General features: G+C 37.9%; 2 protein-coding genes and 1 long non-coding RNA gene across 4 annotated transcripts; 2 read left to right on the top strand and 1 right to left on the bottom strand.

Annotated features, from left to right (window-relative positions):
* The first annotated feature begins 225 nt into the window (after window positions 1–225).
* Window positions 226–2,503, top strand: LOC110046672 (uncharacterized). Of its 2 annotated transcripts, none has more exons than XM_089274146.1 (2): window positions 226–883; window positions 1,314–2,503. In XM_089274146.1, exon 2 carries the CDS (start codon window positions 1,600–1,602, stop codon window positions 2,239–2,241), a length of 642 nt encoding a protein of 213 aa, XP_089130272.1. In that variant the 5' UTR covers window positions 226–883; window positions 1,314–1,599; the 3' UTR covers window positions 2,242–2,503. The 2 variants fall into 2 exon arrangements, with proteins under 2 accessions (XP_089130272.1, XP_089130270.1); XM_089274144.1 differs by having other exon boundaries at window positions 226–1,143.
* On the bottom strand, window positions 454–3,406 carry LOC149102689 (uncharacterized). The gene is made up of 2 exons (XR_016202184.1): window positions 3,305–3,406; window positions 454–3,095 (listed from the first exon to the last, which is right to left on the bottom strand). It is a non-coding gene; the product is annotated as an uncharacterized LOC149102689 (long non-coding RNA).
* Window positions 3,407–3,464: 58 nt separating this feature from the next.
* Window positions 3,465–13,234, top strand: LOC110046673 (ubiquitin-conjugating enzyme E2 K-like). Its single transcript, XM_020752363.2, has 9 exons — window positions 3,465–3,653; window positions 3,832–3,919; window positions 7,098–7,156; window positions 7,588–7,670; window positions 8,372–8,414; window positions 9,278–9,334; window positions 9,697–9,760; window positions 10,611–10,678; window positions 11,096–13,234. The coding sequence occupies exons 1-9, from the start codon at window positions 3,591–3,593 to the stop codon at window positions 11,168–11,170; spliced, it is 600 nt and encodes a 199-aa protein (XP_020608022.1). The 5' UTR covers window positions 3,465–3,590; the 3' UTR covers window positions 11,171–13,234.
* Window positions 13,235–14,790: the final 1,556 nt, after the last annotated feature.

Raw genomic sequence — 14,790 nt, 5'->3', positions numbered from 1 at the left:
TCGTCCGCCCGTAATTCGTGTATTTCACTGCACCCAAGCTGTCCGTCCCTAACCGCGCAGTTCAGCGCAGAAAACATTTCATTACAGCTTTGGTTTAGATTTTGTACCCACTCCTCCGCGCCACTCTGGCCTGTGTTGGGGCTTGTGCCAGTTGATGTCAAATCACCAGTCTCCATGGCCAGGCCCGGCGACTAAGTTCTCAATTTTCGTTTCGAAGTTGTTATGCAACTGACGCAGCGCGCCATGATGGCATGACAACTGTTGGGGTTCTCTCGGCTGCTCGAACTATCTATTGTTTGATTGGATAATGAAATTCGCCGTTTACGAGGTGCTTTGTACCCCTAATGTTCTTAGTTCCCTTTAGCAACCAAGTCCTCGCCACAGACCCTCAATTCAACACCCGCAAGTAACCGTCAGTTTTCAATTAATCATCTTAAATTATACATAACATGGTCACTTTGATGGAAATAGTTTATTTCAATGATGGAAACGCATCCAATATAACTTGCACAAAATGCTTCTTCAAAATCACAATTAATTATTCTTTGTTTTGTTTTTTTCTTTTCCATAACAAAAGTGATGCTGTACGTCTCCTAAACAACTTAGGATTTCAGTTTGATTGACAGGAGAACATTAACACTACATATACTTAGAAGAAGCGGCTGTTAATTTGCAATTCAGATTAAGTTTTTTTCCATTCGCAAAAACATATGTTTGTTCTTACATAACGTTAACGTGGCGTGAATTTCCAGGCGACTTTTTCGGCTTATGGCTCGATGAATAATTCTTTTTTCACTTTTCAGCGAGCTAGCATTTACTCTTGATAGATGCAACAGTGCCCAAATTGCTGTGGCAATTTTCTACACGATGAAAAAGGAAAAAGGTATATTAGTTACAGAAAAACGCAGTTCCGCAGCTTTTTAATATCAAGAAATGCAAATTTATACTTTGTAGCATGTGTACACATATTGGCAAAAATTTGATGTGAACGACAAGTTTAAGAGGGTAACCACTGTTCGGAAGCTTTACAAGATCAACTTGCAGTTAAGAAGTGCTTTTTGTGAAACACAACGAGAACTATTTTCTCAAAACAAACATCCACTGCTCTCGTTGACAGCGAAGATAACAATCTCGAATCACCAGGTAAGAGATGTTTTTCAGTATTTTGGCAATACAAAAAGCAGGAAATCAGAGATTGCGTGTTTGGCGAGAAGTAATTAGAAGCCAAGGGTTGAGTCGAACTAGCATGACGCGAAATTGGTGATTTTGTTTCGATTTCTAGTACACTTATGTTCTATTTTCGTCTTTTACAGGATCTAGTCATTATACATGGAAATGAAACTTTCAGGATTTCGTCAACACTTACATCTTCATGAATTGTGGACATCAAGCCATTAATTCAGTCAGATGATACGATTTCTAGCTAAGCGCCGTGCTATTAAAACTGCATTTTATCCAACTTTACGCTGAAAGGCCTGGAATCGGACGAAGTACGTTAAACTCGGCAATATCCTAGGGGTTTTTCAGAAATCACAGGATTGAGGGAGAGCTAAGGTTTTCAGTTAACTGTTTTGTTTGGTCCGAGGTAACGTTGTCGCTATGCGGGACCAAAATAGAACTTTTTCCCGAAGTTCGTCGTCTGCCTCACAGGGCGGGACTGGGCATCGCGCGCCGTCAGTGGAGGCGCTAAAGATCATGGGTAGTCTGGAAGAGGAAGAGAGCAAGCGAGTCAGATCGGACAGTGGTAAAGCATGGCTACAAGGTCCCCACTCGCTGTCACGACGAAGCTGTCGCTTTGAACTACCAATGAACATGCTTGATCTTGAACTGCTCTCTCCGTTACAGTATGTTTCGCAGTTCTGCCGCGTCCACGGACGACGAAGAACACTATTTCGGCATTATTTCACTAAAAATGACCGTGACAGGGACGGATCTATAAGCAAAAGGGAGCTACAAAACGCGCTCCGAGACTTGTACGCTCAGTCCATCAACAATGAACAAGTGAATGTCATTCTCGATCTTCTTGATATCGACAAATCCGTGCGAACATTTGATTTGGATGCGTTTACAGCCGTAGCGGCATTTTCTGAGCGCTACCTGTACCACTGCTACAGTCTAGCCGTACAGGATCAAAGTGAAAAACGAATGGTGCTGGAAGAAACCGACTTCTGTGCCCTGCACTGGAAACTAGAGGGGTGCAAAATCAGCGATAAGCTAAGAAACGTTTTAGACGTTTTGTAGAGTGATTCGTTTTGTAGGTGAAACAAGAAGTTTTTCTTATGAACCTAAACTCAGGCTTTTTCAATGTTATCCTGCGATCAGGCGTTCTTTTATTTCGGCGAACGCAGGGATCACAGGTTAGCTTTTTGTAACAACACGTGCTTGTTTCTCAGGCTGTAGCAGTCATCATACGTCCCGCAATGAACACACTGTACCTTTCTCGTTATTCATTTGTACTTGGTATCGAATTTCTCTAATAAAATTATTCAATGACTAAAGAAAATGCCTTTTTTTTCCTTCTGTTGTAAAGTGCGCAAAGGAGTAACGCTGTCGTCGTAGAAGAAAAGCATTATTTTTAGAGCCTTAACGACGTGGAATCCTACTAAACATTCCGCCATATAAATGCATATGCTAGTTTCATGTTATTAAACTTGCGCACAAAAAGTATTTAAGACAGTAAGTGCCCTTTGAGTTGTAACTAAAGGACCTTTTTGACGATCTCAAGTTTTTCCGATTTTTTCATTCAAACAAAAAAAGTCTCAGCAAGAGCCCATTACCTGGGCTCCTGGGCTCTAGATATATCATGTAACGTAACGCAATGCCTGCCCCTTGGCATACATTTCTTTGTAAACAATTAGCAAGTTTAAGGTTTCAGTTTTCTTGAGTTTGTAACGGATTCTTATGAATTTTCCCATATTTGCTAAGCTCGGCATGATAAATTGAACTATGGAGCCAGATTTTGTTTCTATGAAAAATATGAAAAATTGCTGATATTGCGTGAGATCCGCTGCGGCCAAGTTTCTGCTTGCTTTCTGGCGTTCTTAGCAATCAGACTCCTGGGAGGCGTGATCCAGACAAACGCTGCTTGGAATAAACTAAGGAAACAAATAAATTCAAACTTTGACAAACGAACTCTTTTGTCAACGTTATTGGCTGGGAGAGATTCAGGAGATTGAAAATGAAAGTTTGACCCCCAAACCCCCAGACATGAATCAACATCTAAAAATAGCAGCGTTATTCAAATCCATGGCGTTTTTACGATACTTTAAAGAGCGCCAAAAGCATGGTAAAAAAACACACTTACTGACAGTCTGAGGAAGTAACTTGGCAGTGATTAACGCACAAACTGCGGGGCTAAACATGACAATAAATCACTTTTCTGTTCCTTTGCACATTGTTTCCTTGAAATAGGACGCGCAGAGACTGGTCTACATGTAACTACCCAAGAGTCCATGCGCGCGTCTACCCTTCCAGTGACTTCCTGTAAACCTTTGGAGAGAGCAGTTTGGGAAGATGATGTGGACACATGTAGAAACTTAGATCAACTGTTTCTCAGCCCCTTTCGTTGCAGCAATTGATAAATATCTAGAATGGCTAATATTGCAACAAAGAGAGTCCAGAGGGAGTTTAGAGAGGTCGTCAACAGCGAAGAGGTTTGTGTTATATTTTTGTTTCTAACGTAATGTTCCTTGCTTGTATTAATTAAGCACATTCACACCTATCTTTCCAACCGGCCAGTAAGTCAAGCTTCTTTTCCTGCTTAAAAAATAATATCTTTACATATGAATGCGTGAAAGCAAATAGCATCCAAAGTCGATCTCTTCTTTGTAGGTCTTGAAGTGTAAAATAGAGTTAGTTGACGAAACATATACGAGACTTCGTGGAGAAATAGCTGGACCCCCGGACACCCCATTCGAAGGTAATTTGTAGTTTAATTCTAATTTAAGACGTTCTTGACTTGGTTAATTCAATTCCTAAGTGATAAATTTGTAAAGGAGTTTTCATTTGTTGTGATTCTTTTAAACTAGTTGTCACGTTTTTCTTTCGGAAGTCTGATTGCCATTGTCGAGGTTGCATTTGTAACCTGGCAAATCAAAATATGTTGTCGTAATCACTTTTGTTGGAAAGTTTGTTTAGAGAACGTAGCCAGAGTACTTTCTTTAATTTTGCAGGCACACAGCACAAAATGCTTTCTTGTACGTGTCATTTGTCTTGGTCTCTTTTGCAGTACAAAGTCATACACTTTGTACTACAAAGTTTGATGGAGTGGTGTGAATATGATCACAATTTTCAGTCTAATGCATCTAAAAATACTTACTGTGGAACCCAGTTAAAAGGGACACCATAGCAACCCACAAAAGAGGCCTAATTATCTGGGTGTCTTTACTAAATGACACCTTGCACTCGCGATGCTTCTCTCCACCCAGGAGTATAAATGGGTGCCAGTGAATTTAATGCTGAGGGTAACCCTGCAATGGACCAGCATCCCATCCAGCGTGGAGTAGAAATACTCCTAGTCACTTCATGCTACAGAAACAGAGATAAGCTCTGGGCCACTTGCCTTAAGCAGACTTTACCTTACCTTACTTGTATTAAGCTGGGTTTCATTATAACCAGCATCAACACATTACTGATACAAAGGCTAAATCATAAAATTGTAAGCAACAGAGGGATGCATAATGTCTTATCTGTGACTAAATTTCAAAATAAAAAAATGTGATGCTTATTCAAATAGTAAAAATTTCCCACGCTAATGAGAGTAAATGCTCTGTTGTTTTAAACATGAGAATGTAATCATTTAAATTAGATCAGGACTTTTGTTAGTGAAATCACATTAGCCTGTAAAAAAAATTAATTCATTGTCTAACAGTTTTCCCATCAGATGTGTTTATCTGCATAAAGCTTTGTTTTATTTCAATGTCTGGTGCACATCAACTTCAAGATTTGTTTGATATTCCTGACACTCATTGTCTTGATAAAACACACTTTTTGATTGGTGAAGAAGGCAAATTTTGGTGGAACTTACTCTGGAATATATAAGCAAAGCTATTATTAGCTAAACCACCTAAAGAAACAGATGATTCCAGAAAATATCCATACCCTACCACGGACAGCATGAACATTTTAACCCCCCCCCCCCTCCCTCGCCTTCAGAAATCCAAAAATGCTCTACCCCCATGCCCACTGAATTCTAAAATCATAATCCCCCCCTCCCTTCTGGATGTCTGTTTTTTACTTCAACCATCTGGAATCTCAGTTTGACTCCCTGCAACTTCCAATGAAAGAGATTTTACATCTTCCCAGAAGTTTATCAACTGTCTACAGGACTTGAAATTGCGAATGATATGATCGCATGCATTCAAGACTAAATGTTCGGTGTCTAAAACTTCCTCCTCTACAGTCAAAATTTTGCAACTAGTTTTTGACTAAACTAATGAAGGAATAATAATTGTTTCGTGTTAGTTACTATGGAAATTAGAACATGTGTGGACAAATCCTGCCTAATTTACCTTCGATATTACGTTTGAATTACTGTCGATATTCACTTGTTCAGGAGCCATTAAAGCAGTTTCATTATGAATATGTATCACTGGCACATAGTGAACAAACATGGCGGGTCGGCATTCATTGCAAATGATTTTCTGACAAGAAATTCATCAACTTTAGGGCCTCTGGAGCCCGATGTACAACCCAGATTTTATTGCTTTTTTTTCTGTAAGTGAATGTGAACAGATGTGGGATCAATCAATGCTTGTCTTGTATTTTGCTTTCTGTGGTCGTCAGCAGTGTGGTAAGTTCATTTGTGCTTTCACACTCTCTCCTGTCCCCTCTAGAAAGCCCCCCATGCCCTGGGAATTCCAATTGTAAGTACCCCCATGCCTTTGGATATCCAGTTCAAAGAATCCCCCTTGCCCTCAGAATTCCAAAAAGCCACCTGTGGTATAGGTATGGATATTTTCTGGAATCATCCAATGTGGTTCAGATTTTAGCAGCAATTAGTGGGGAAAATAGCTATGTGATGGCCCAAGTAATGGTTGGGAAGGATACCAACAGGGAGTTGGAAAGGCCTGAAATTCTGGTATAGGTGAGGCGTTTACTATTATGGCAGAAAGGGCATGGTTGTCATCTTTTAGAGATTGAAAATTATGTTCTGTAAGTGCTTTTGCCTTTTGGTATCCCATTTTAAACTTTTTGGCTTTTCTATATTATGGTTCTCATCGATAACAACTTCCCTACCAGAGACAAACACCCTCTCCAACCTGCGGCCAGCTGGGGAGAATTTTATGGTGTTTCTTTGCTGGCTTGCTGGCTTTCTTGTGAGTGATACACCTGAATGTCAGGTACAATAATCATGTTTTTTTATATTTATTGATTGGATAATTATTATCCCTGAAACAATTCCAAATTCTTAGCAGAATTAGGTGTACTGTGCAATTTGGGGGACCTAGATTTTAATAGAGCCATTTATCCAACCACAAAAACAAATCTGTCACTGTGAGCTCTACAGTATTTCTTTATGGTATTTCTTTGCTGGTTTGCTGGCTTTCTTGTGAGTGATACACCTGAATGTCAGGCACAATAATCATATTTTTTTTCTGCTCTGGATGTAAGGAGTTTATTCATAAACAGCCTTCATACATGAGAATCCCATCATATTTTGCCACCCTCTTTCAAACTTTGTATTATTATTATTCCAAGGCACATGACGTAGGTTTTCTCGCACAGTTCAAGCTAGAGAGGCCGTCAAATGTGAAATTAATCACTGAGTACCACGCTGAAGAGCTGAAGAGCACCTTTGTTTTGTATGTCGCTCTCAAAGAAGTAGCCCATGAATGGGTTTGTTTGCCTCAGTCACACCAGGGGTTAAATTTTCGTGATGTTATTTGTGCACAATGCTATTGATTCAAGCCACTGCAAACAACTGGGTTCTCAGTGCCCCTCCCCTGATTATTAAATGTTTGTGCAGAATGCTACACTAACACCTCTGTTAACCATTGCGGAAAATTGGAATAAAAAGTATAGCAACAGAGATATGTGTAAACTCTGCAATTGACAAAACTTGTGGGACCACTGTAAGAAATCTTGTTCTTTTCCAGGTGGAAGCTACAAATTGGATATTGTCATCCCTGAAACATATCCGTTTAACCCGCCAAAGGTAAACATAGACATAACGATTCATGTAGACAGTTTATTTTACTTGGGCAACACACTTAGCTATGGTAACGGTGTGTCCCTTAGACTTGATAAGCAGAGACTACAGGACACACCAGCCAGTTTACAGATGTGCCAAGAAAACAAAATAACAAACTAAAAATGTACCTACATTTAGTTAAAAATATTAAACTACATTACAAAAGATCTAAGAATGTGTAAGAATATGAAAATAATGTAAAAACTGTGACTGTATAAATTGTATGGATAGAAACTATGCATAAGTAAGATAAGAAAAGGAAAAAACCCAAGACTTTAATGACAAAAAAAAATCACTTTTTTTATAATTTATATATACATCTGTTGGCAATGCTATTTTTAAAACAATTAGCTTTATTAATAACAATACATTGAATTAAATTATTTGTCTTCAAGGTAAATTTTGTGACAAAGATCTGGCATCCAAATATAAGTTCTGTTACAGGAGCAATATGTCTGGACATCTTGAAAGATCAATGGTAAGAGGATTAGTTTTTGACTTGACCCAAAAGAGATAGGCTGATACATACCTGTAGGTTTTTTTGCCCATGCAATTTATATACATGTACAGTATGGCCACCATTAACATTTTAGTTAAACATGCTTGGAAATGTTATTTCTTATAATAATATCATGGATGACAAATTAGTCCTTAATTTTGGCACAAAATTTCAGCATTAATTTATAATTGCCATAGCAACATTTGGCGCAAAATTTCTCGATATAATAAACAACTCAAAAACGCGCGATTGTGAGGGCAATAATATTTATCACCTATGATAGTAAAAGCTAATCAAATGGTAAACTTGTGAAATTATTAGAATGTTGACAAAATGCATGTGAGATTATTTCCTAATTTCACTCATCACCATTTGATCACCCATACATATACAGTACAGTTTTCATACAAATTATAATTTGGTAAGGAGATATGAGCATACTATTGTACTTGAAAAAATTAAAGCGGAGCTGGAAAAGGCAAGTTGTGTGTCTCCATTGAAGCGTGTATAATTTAATTAAACAACCATATGTTTGCAATTTGCAGCAATTACCTGTAACTATACTAAAATGCTCTATCTTCTCACAATAAAGATGTTACTATAATGTTAGATATTTTTTTCAAAATAAAAATGTTACAGCAAAGCCACAAATTTATTACATCTTTTTTTCTTTTTTTCAGGGCTGCGGCAATGACACTACGTACTGTTTTACTATCAATACAGGTGAGGCAGTATGAAACTATTGAACAATCACAGCTCACAGTAGTTTCCCAAATGATCTATTGTAGAATTCCAAAAGTAACCGTCCCCCTGAAAATAACGGCTTCCGGAAAGTAACATTAATTTTTTACCATCCTATTGAACCCCGAAAGTAATGGTCCCCCCGAAAGTAACAGCCCACCCAAAAGTAGCAGCCCTTTGATGAAGCCACCAAAAGAGAAACTTTAATCTCAAGCGCAATGTGGAGTGCGGATGGAGCAACCTGACTGCATGACCGAACAACTTGAAGAGTTATTTGGTATTTCATTTCAAACTTGACTGAAGTTTTCGTGAAACTATGATTTATAAGCTGTATTTCTCTAGCAGCAGAGTCAAATGATATGCTGTAGTGTAATCAGTTGCATCACGATATAATGTGATACAATACTTTCACCCTACAATACCAACGTTTAGGGCCTTTTTTGTTTATACCGTCTGCTTTGGTTATGTGGGTGGTTAGGAACACACATAAACATAACTTTTAATTTCATGTGTTACACGTCCACTTTGTCTGAAACAACTGTTACCGTACGAATGGTTTTTAACCATAGCAAAGTAATGGCTACCCATGAGTAGTGGCTCCCCCAAAGTAGCAGCCTGTTTTGGCTGCTGAATCTTTCGGAATTCTACGGTACTAAACTGGCAACTGCCTTGTTGCAAAGTTTCCATAGTCTGTGCTGAGTACATGTACCATCAGACGAGTATAGACTAGGATATCATTTTTAAGGCAAAGGTTCCTCTGTCAGGTACCTAAGACAATGAAATGAAATCTTGGTATTTTGTTAAACAAAACAAAATAAAATTATTTTTATTATTGATATCCCCAGGCTTTGTTGTCTGCTGCAGAGCCTGATGATCCACAAGATGCAGTTGTAGCAAAACAGGTGCAGAAACTAACATTTAATGTTAATTGCTTATCTTGACTTGAGACAGTTAAGACACAGGGAGGTGCGGTGGAAAAATAGTTTTTATTTTAGCTTGAAATGCTATGAGAGCTACTGGGTCAGGTTATTATTACATGTGTGCCACTGTAAGTTCTAAATGGCAAACTTTAGAAATGGGACATATACTTACAAGTGGTGCTCATTATGTGACAGAAGACCTTATCACAAAGAACAAGTTTGGAAGGGGGAGCAATTATGTGAGAGGCGACACTTACTGGATGGTCAGAGCTAATTGGAATCCTTAGTACAGTATTACTACTGTTATCATCTCAGCAAGTGCATACTTTTCTTCTCATTTGTAGTTTAAAGAAAACCCAGACATTTACTGGAAAACAGCTAAGTACTGGGCAGAAGTGTACGCTGGAGGTAAGATGCAATAATATTTCATTTATAAATTATGCGCTTTCAGCCAACTTTAGAGACACCTCGTTAACATGGACAGTACTTTTCTTAATTAATTTCCTGCCTTGTTATTATGAATGGACCACTGTTAAGAGTCCAAGGGCTTGTACTGATGCAATCATGTACATATTAAAAGTGATAAGAATCATCTGCTTTAAGTAAACTATTGAGTTATGATATGAGCTGCTCTAGGCATAGCCAATATAGTAACTCTACATGTAGCTAGCTTACCAGGTGTCCTCCAAACTCCCAAGTGACTGGACAGACATAACACAGTGTTCAAATGAGTGTCATAAAACCAAAACCAATGCTATCACTCAAGCTAAGCACTTGCAAAGGATTTGGGCAGTCCAGTAAATCAATCAAAATATGAAGTAAATACATATAGCTGATGCAAAGCATGCGAAATTGCATGCAGATGAGTCCCAGTTGGTTTTGGTTTTACTTCTGATCAGATGAAAAAGTGACAGGAGTTTTTTAAGCCAATCATGTGCCATAGTAAAATGCAAAGCCAATAACTACTTTTCAACACTCGTTCCCAAGTGAAAACCATGCTACATGATTGTACATTTATCTAAAGCTTTTAGAACAAATAGCTAAAGAGGTCACTGATACTTGTGATGATGTAATCAAACTGTTCTTTATGCACAATACAGAGGAACTGATTTTGCCTGAAATATATGCAGACATCACCTTGGATTGACAGAACAAAACCAACTGACATTTTAATCTTCAGCAGTACCTCTCTATAATTTAAGTTTGACTGACTTTTGTTTAAATTTGAATGATTATGTTAATTTGCTTTGTCTTCTAGCTCCTTCCTCGCATGATATAGATTATGAACAGAAAATCAAACGGTTAACTTCAATGGGGTTTACTAAGGTTAGTATGATGTTTGCTTTATATTTCTTCATGTGTAAATAAATAATTTAGGAAATATTTTGTCATGTAAGTGGGAGACCTGTGTGGTGGCCTCATGGTTAGTGCGCTCGCCTCCAGATTGAGTGGTCCAGGTTCAGGCCCTGGCCATGGACATTGTGTTGTGTTCTTTGGCAAGAAACTCTCACAGTATTTTTGGGTACTGGCGAATGGTACCAGCGAATTTAATGCTAGGGTTAACCCTGCAATGGATTTGCATTCCACCCGGGGGGAATGAATTCCATATTCATATTTATATAACTTGACAATGTAGAAAGTACTTGTCTATTTCCTTCAAAAAGTGTGAGAGAAATTATGCATGCTCAAACTTATGAAATGTAACTCCTCCTCTTTCCTCCATCTTTTGTGTTCTATTCACAGAGTCAAAGTCTAGTGGCATTGTCGACCCATTCCTGGAATTCAGAGAGAGCTGTCGAGTCTTTACTGAGTAGCTGACAAATCTTTATGTGTCATTTTTCATGGTACTTAGCTGAGTCCTGTAACCATAGCAACTGTATATCCTCTTTACAGAGCTGACATCATGCTGTGAAAACTTCTAGCTTGAACAGGAGCACAGTCATGTACAATAGTTTATTAAATGTCAAATCTGGTACTTAATGATCTGACTTGACATAAGAACAATAGAATTTGAACTCACTTAAGCCTGGTCTACACGAGCAATTTTTATGTGACAATTTTTATTTGACAATTCTTATTTGCTTGTGTAGACAAGGAAAATTGGCGACTTTTTATGTGATAAATATATTTGCTGAACAGCTGGCGTGTTAGCTTCTATGTGACAAATAAAAAGTTGTCACATACGAAAAAATTGCTTGTGTAGACAACTTGTCACATAAAATGCGGGAAATATGTTTGTAAGGCCACATTTTTGGGGACTAAGCAGCCCCGCCTTGTTTCTGCGTATCTCTGCTGTCTGAAGTCATTACTGGCACACTAAACTTTAAATTGTTGACAAATATTTGCTATGCCATCTGTATGATCAAATCTATTTGTCACAAATAAAATTGTCAGATAATAACTGCCTGTGTAGACCACGCTATATATTGCTTTTGGTATATTTTAGATATAATTTTTAACTCCATGTCAAAATACAACTTACTGCTTGTCTTTGTGTATTAATTTTCCTGTACTATTAAATGTTGTAGTCAGAATTTGTTAAAATGGAAAGGTCTTTGTTTGTTGATTATTGACTTGATTCTTGTAACTTAAACACTAGATGAAGACTTGTTATTGTACTGAGAAATCAGACCAGAACATCGCTGGCACTTTCAGTGAGACTAATCTGACCAACTCAAAGGCCACTGAAGCAAATTCTTTGCAAATTGACCACTGGCATTTTAAAAGTTTTCAAATAGTTACTAATCAAAATGACCACACATCTGTTGCCTTTGTGATGTACAGAATGATTACATGGATAATTTGTTGGAAAACTGTTGTCACAGGGTTGTCACAGGTCAGGAAATGGTCAGGGAAAAAATTCTTCAAGGTCAGGGAAAAGTAAGAGAATTTTATAATGAGTCAGAGAAAATTGAAATTTTGAAGACAAATCAGGGAAAATTGAAATAATACGGCTGATTCAATACCACTGAAGAGTGGAAGAAACATTTGGGTCACTGTGATCTCAACGATATTTTTCCCTAATGAAGACGGAAAATTTGTTGAAAATTATCACTCTTTATGAACGAGTGGAAGAAGAAGCCGCTACTATACCTGACATTTTGCATTTCTTTGGTCAGGGAAATTTAATTTTTGTCAGGGAATTTTGAAAAGGGATGTCTGTGGCAACCATTTGTTAGACTCCACGACTTTTATTCTTTAAACTTGTGGAAAATTTCGCCGGGCGGCCTTGGTTAGAGTAGTCACACTGTAAAAGTGTAAAATTGCGTGGTATAGCATGTCATTGTTATTTTAGTACCTAGTATTCCTTTCTTCGTTGGAAAATGTGTTGGCGGCTGTCTATTTTGAATGAACAAAGTTATTAATTTCTGTAAAAACTATATTAGCCCTGTGTCGGCAAGCAGGTGAAGAGACCAAAAAAAACTGAAATTTTCTAACTTGAATTATTTTGGTTTATGCCCTTTGTTGAAGGGTATAATTTTAAAACAAGATAGAAAAAACGTTAACCAAGTCTAATTAAGTACTCGTGAGAGTGTCCGGAGCGGGTTGTAGCAGCTATCCTGAGGTCATTATAGAACGTTAAGCAAACACTGAAAACAACCCTAGTCCAGAAAACGTTATAGTTGCTACACAGAAGGTCAATGAAACTGGAAGCTTAACACAGCTGCTATATCATTGGCCGGAACTGATAAGAATTGTTAGTTTAACCTGGAACTGTCAGTAAAGCAAATGAAACACATTTTCTATCACTTTTTGCTTTTAATCTTAATATTTCCGATCTGATATTCCAGTTTCAGCACTTAAAAACAAAGGATAGTTTTGCATTTCAGTTGAAAAGAATAATTTGATGGTTTTGTGTGTAATAAAAGGAGTAGAAAGCTATTGCTTCCTTTCGGTTGTTTTCCTTCGCCTGTTTTTAGTATCGAGGAGTTTTCAAGGAGAGGTGTAAGAATTAGTTTGCCTTGTTCCTGTTCGGTTTTTTCCCAGGCCTTCACTGTCAATTGATTCTATGACGTATCCGAGGCGAACGGCTGGGACCACGTGACCCGAAAACGATTGACCGGGGCGAAATATTTAGGGCTAGGAACTAGGCAAAGAATTGGTCACGTTGGAACACCTTTCAGGCATGTAATTTTCAAGTCCTGTAGATCAATGAAAATCACAGGCGCGGCACAAGTTAATTGCCACAGAGAGATTGACACCTTTTAAAATAGCATCACAATTTTAATTTAATAAAATTCTGTTATTCAACAACATCTACGACTTAATGAAGAGTTCTTATACAAAACTTTCGGTTAATTTCTTAATCATACGAGTGATGAAAACATCGGAAAAAAATTTGTCTCTGTTCAGTAGTTGATCACAGATGACGTCGAACTGTGGTAATAGCAAAAAAAGTTGCACCCGACGGATGGCCGAGTGTGACACTGATGTTCTTACCACATTTTGACGCGCTCTGATCAGTTCAGTACTGAACAGACGCATGGCACATACATACATACATACGTAAACTATATTAATTTAGTCTCGAACTGACGGAGTAGCACCCAAATGCTAATATCTTCGAGCTAACTAGCTACATTAATAAGAAATCACAAAAAAAAAAGTTACTTCAATGTAATAAACAAAATGACCAACTACCTAAACTAAGGGTGCGTTTCTTTGAGAAAATCCAAGATTTTGCGTTTCTTTACTAAACAGATCAATCCAAGATCACTCGGATCATGGGGCATCAAAGGAACCAAAGAATCCACCCTGGGCAAGGATTCTTGGGTTTTCTTAAGGAGATGTCAATGTCAGTTAAATACACTTTTGTAATTGCAAATATCATGGGCACCCAAAAACCAGACATTGTGGCCAGACATAACGTGATTTATGTTAAGCATGTTGCTCACATGATAACCTGTTGAGTCAGGTTGTACCAGGTACGGCGAATCTAACCAATGAGGTTTTAGTTTGATCAGCAGTTCTATTCTTCCTTCTCTCCCTCGCCATCAATTTGGACAGGTCACAAGAAAAATCTTACCCGCCTCCGTCCCCTTCACCTTCCAAAGGGTTATTATTGCTGTTTAATTTTATTTTATTTTGTTCTTGATGTAATATTTTTAGTAATGTTAAGTAATGTGGCGGATTTTTGTCGCCCCATTTTTAATCAGTAACGTAATAATTTTTACATATTTTGCTGTGTTGTGATTCTGTTACAGTCGTGGCCAGATAAATCCAACACAGGTGTTTGTTTAATCTCGCATTATCGTCAAGTAATCGAGAATTGATGCGGAGCTCGAATTAAGACACTGTTAAGAGTTGGCCTTATTTTGGTAAGGCACATGCCTTGATATAAACGCGATGTTTTACCGTTGCATTTCCAATTGAGCGTCATCAAACCGAATCACTTTAGTAAGCCACCAAGAACACAGGCAATCAATGCAAAGCCGACG

This window comes from Orbicella faveolata, unplaced genomic scaffold, assembly GCF_042242905.1.
Source record: "Orbicella faveolata isolate gen_17 unplaced genomic scaffold, um_ofav_v1 contig_35, whole genome shotgun sequence".
Classification (NCBI taxonomy): domain Eukaryota; kingdom Metazoa; phylum Cnidaria; class Anthozoa; order Scleractinia; family Merulinidae; genus Orbicella; species Orbicella faveolata.
The sequence above is the reverse complement of the archived record's forward strand: the minus strand, read 5'-3'. Positions and strand labels throughout refer to the sequence as shown.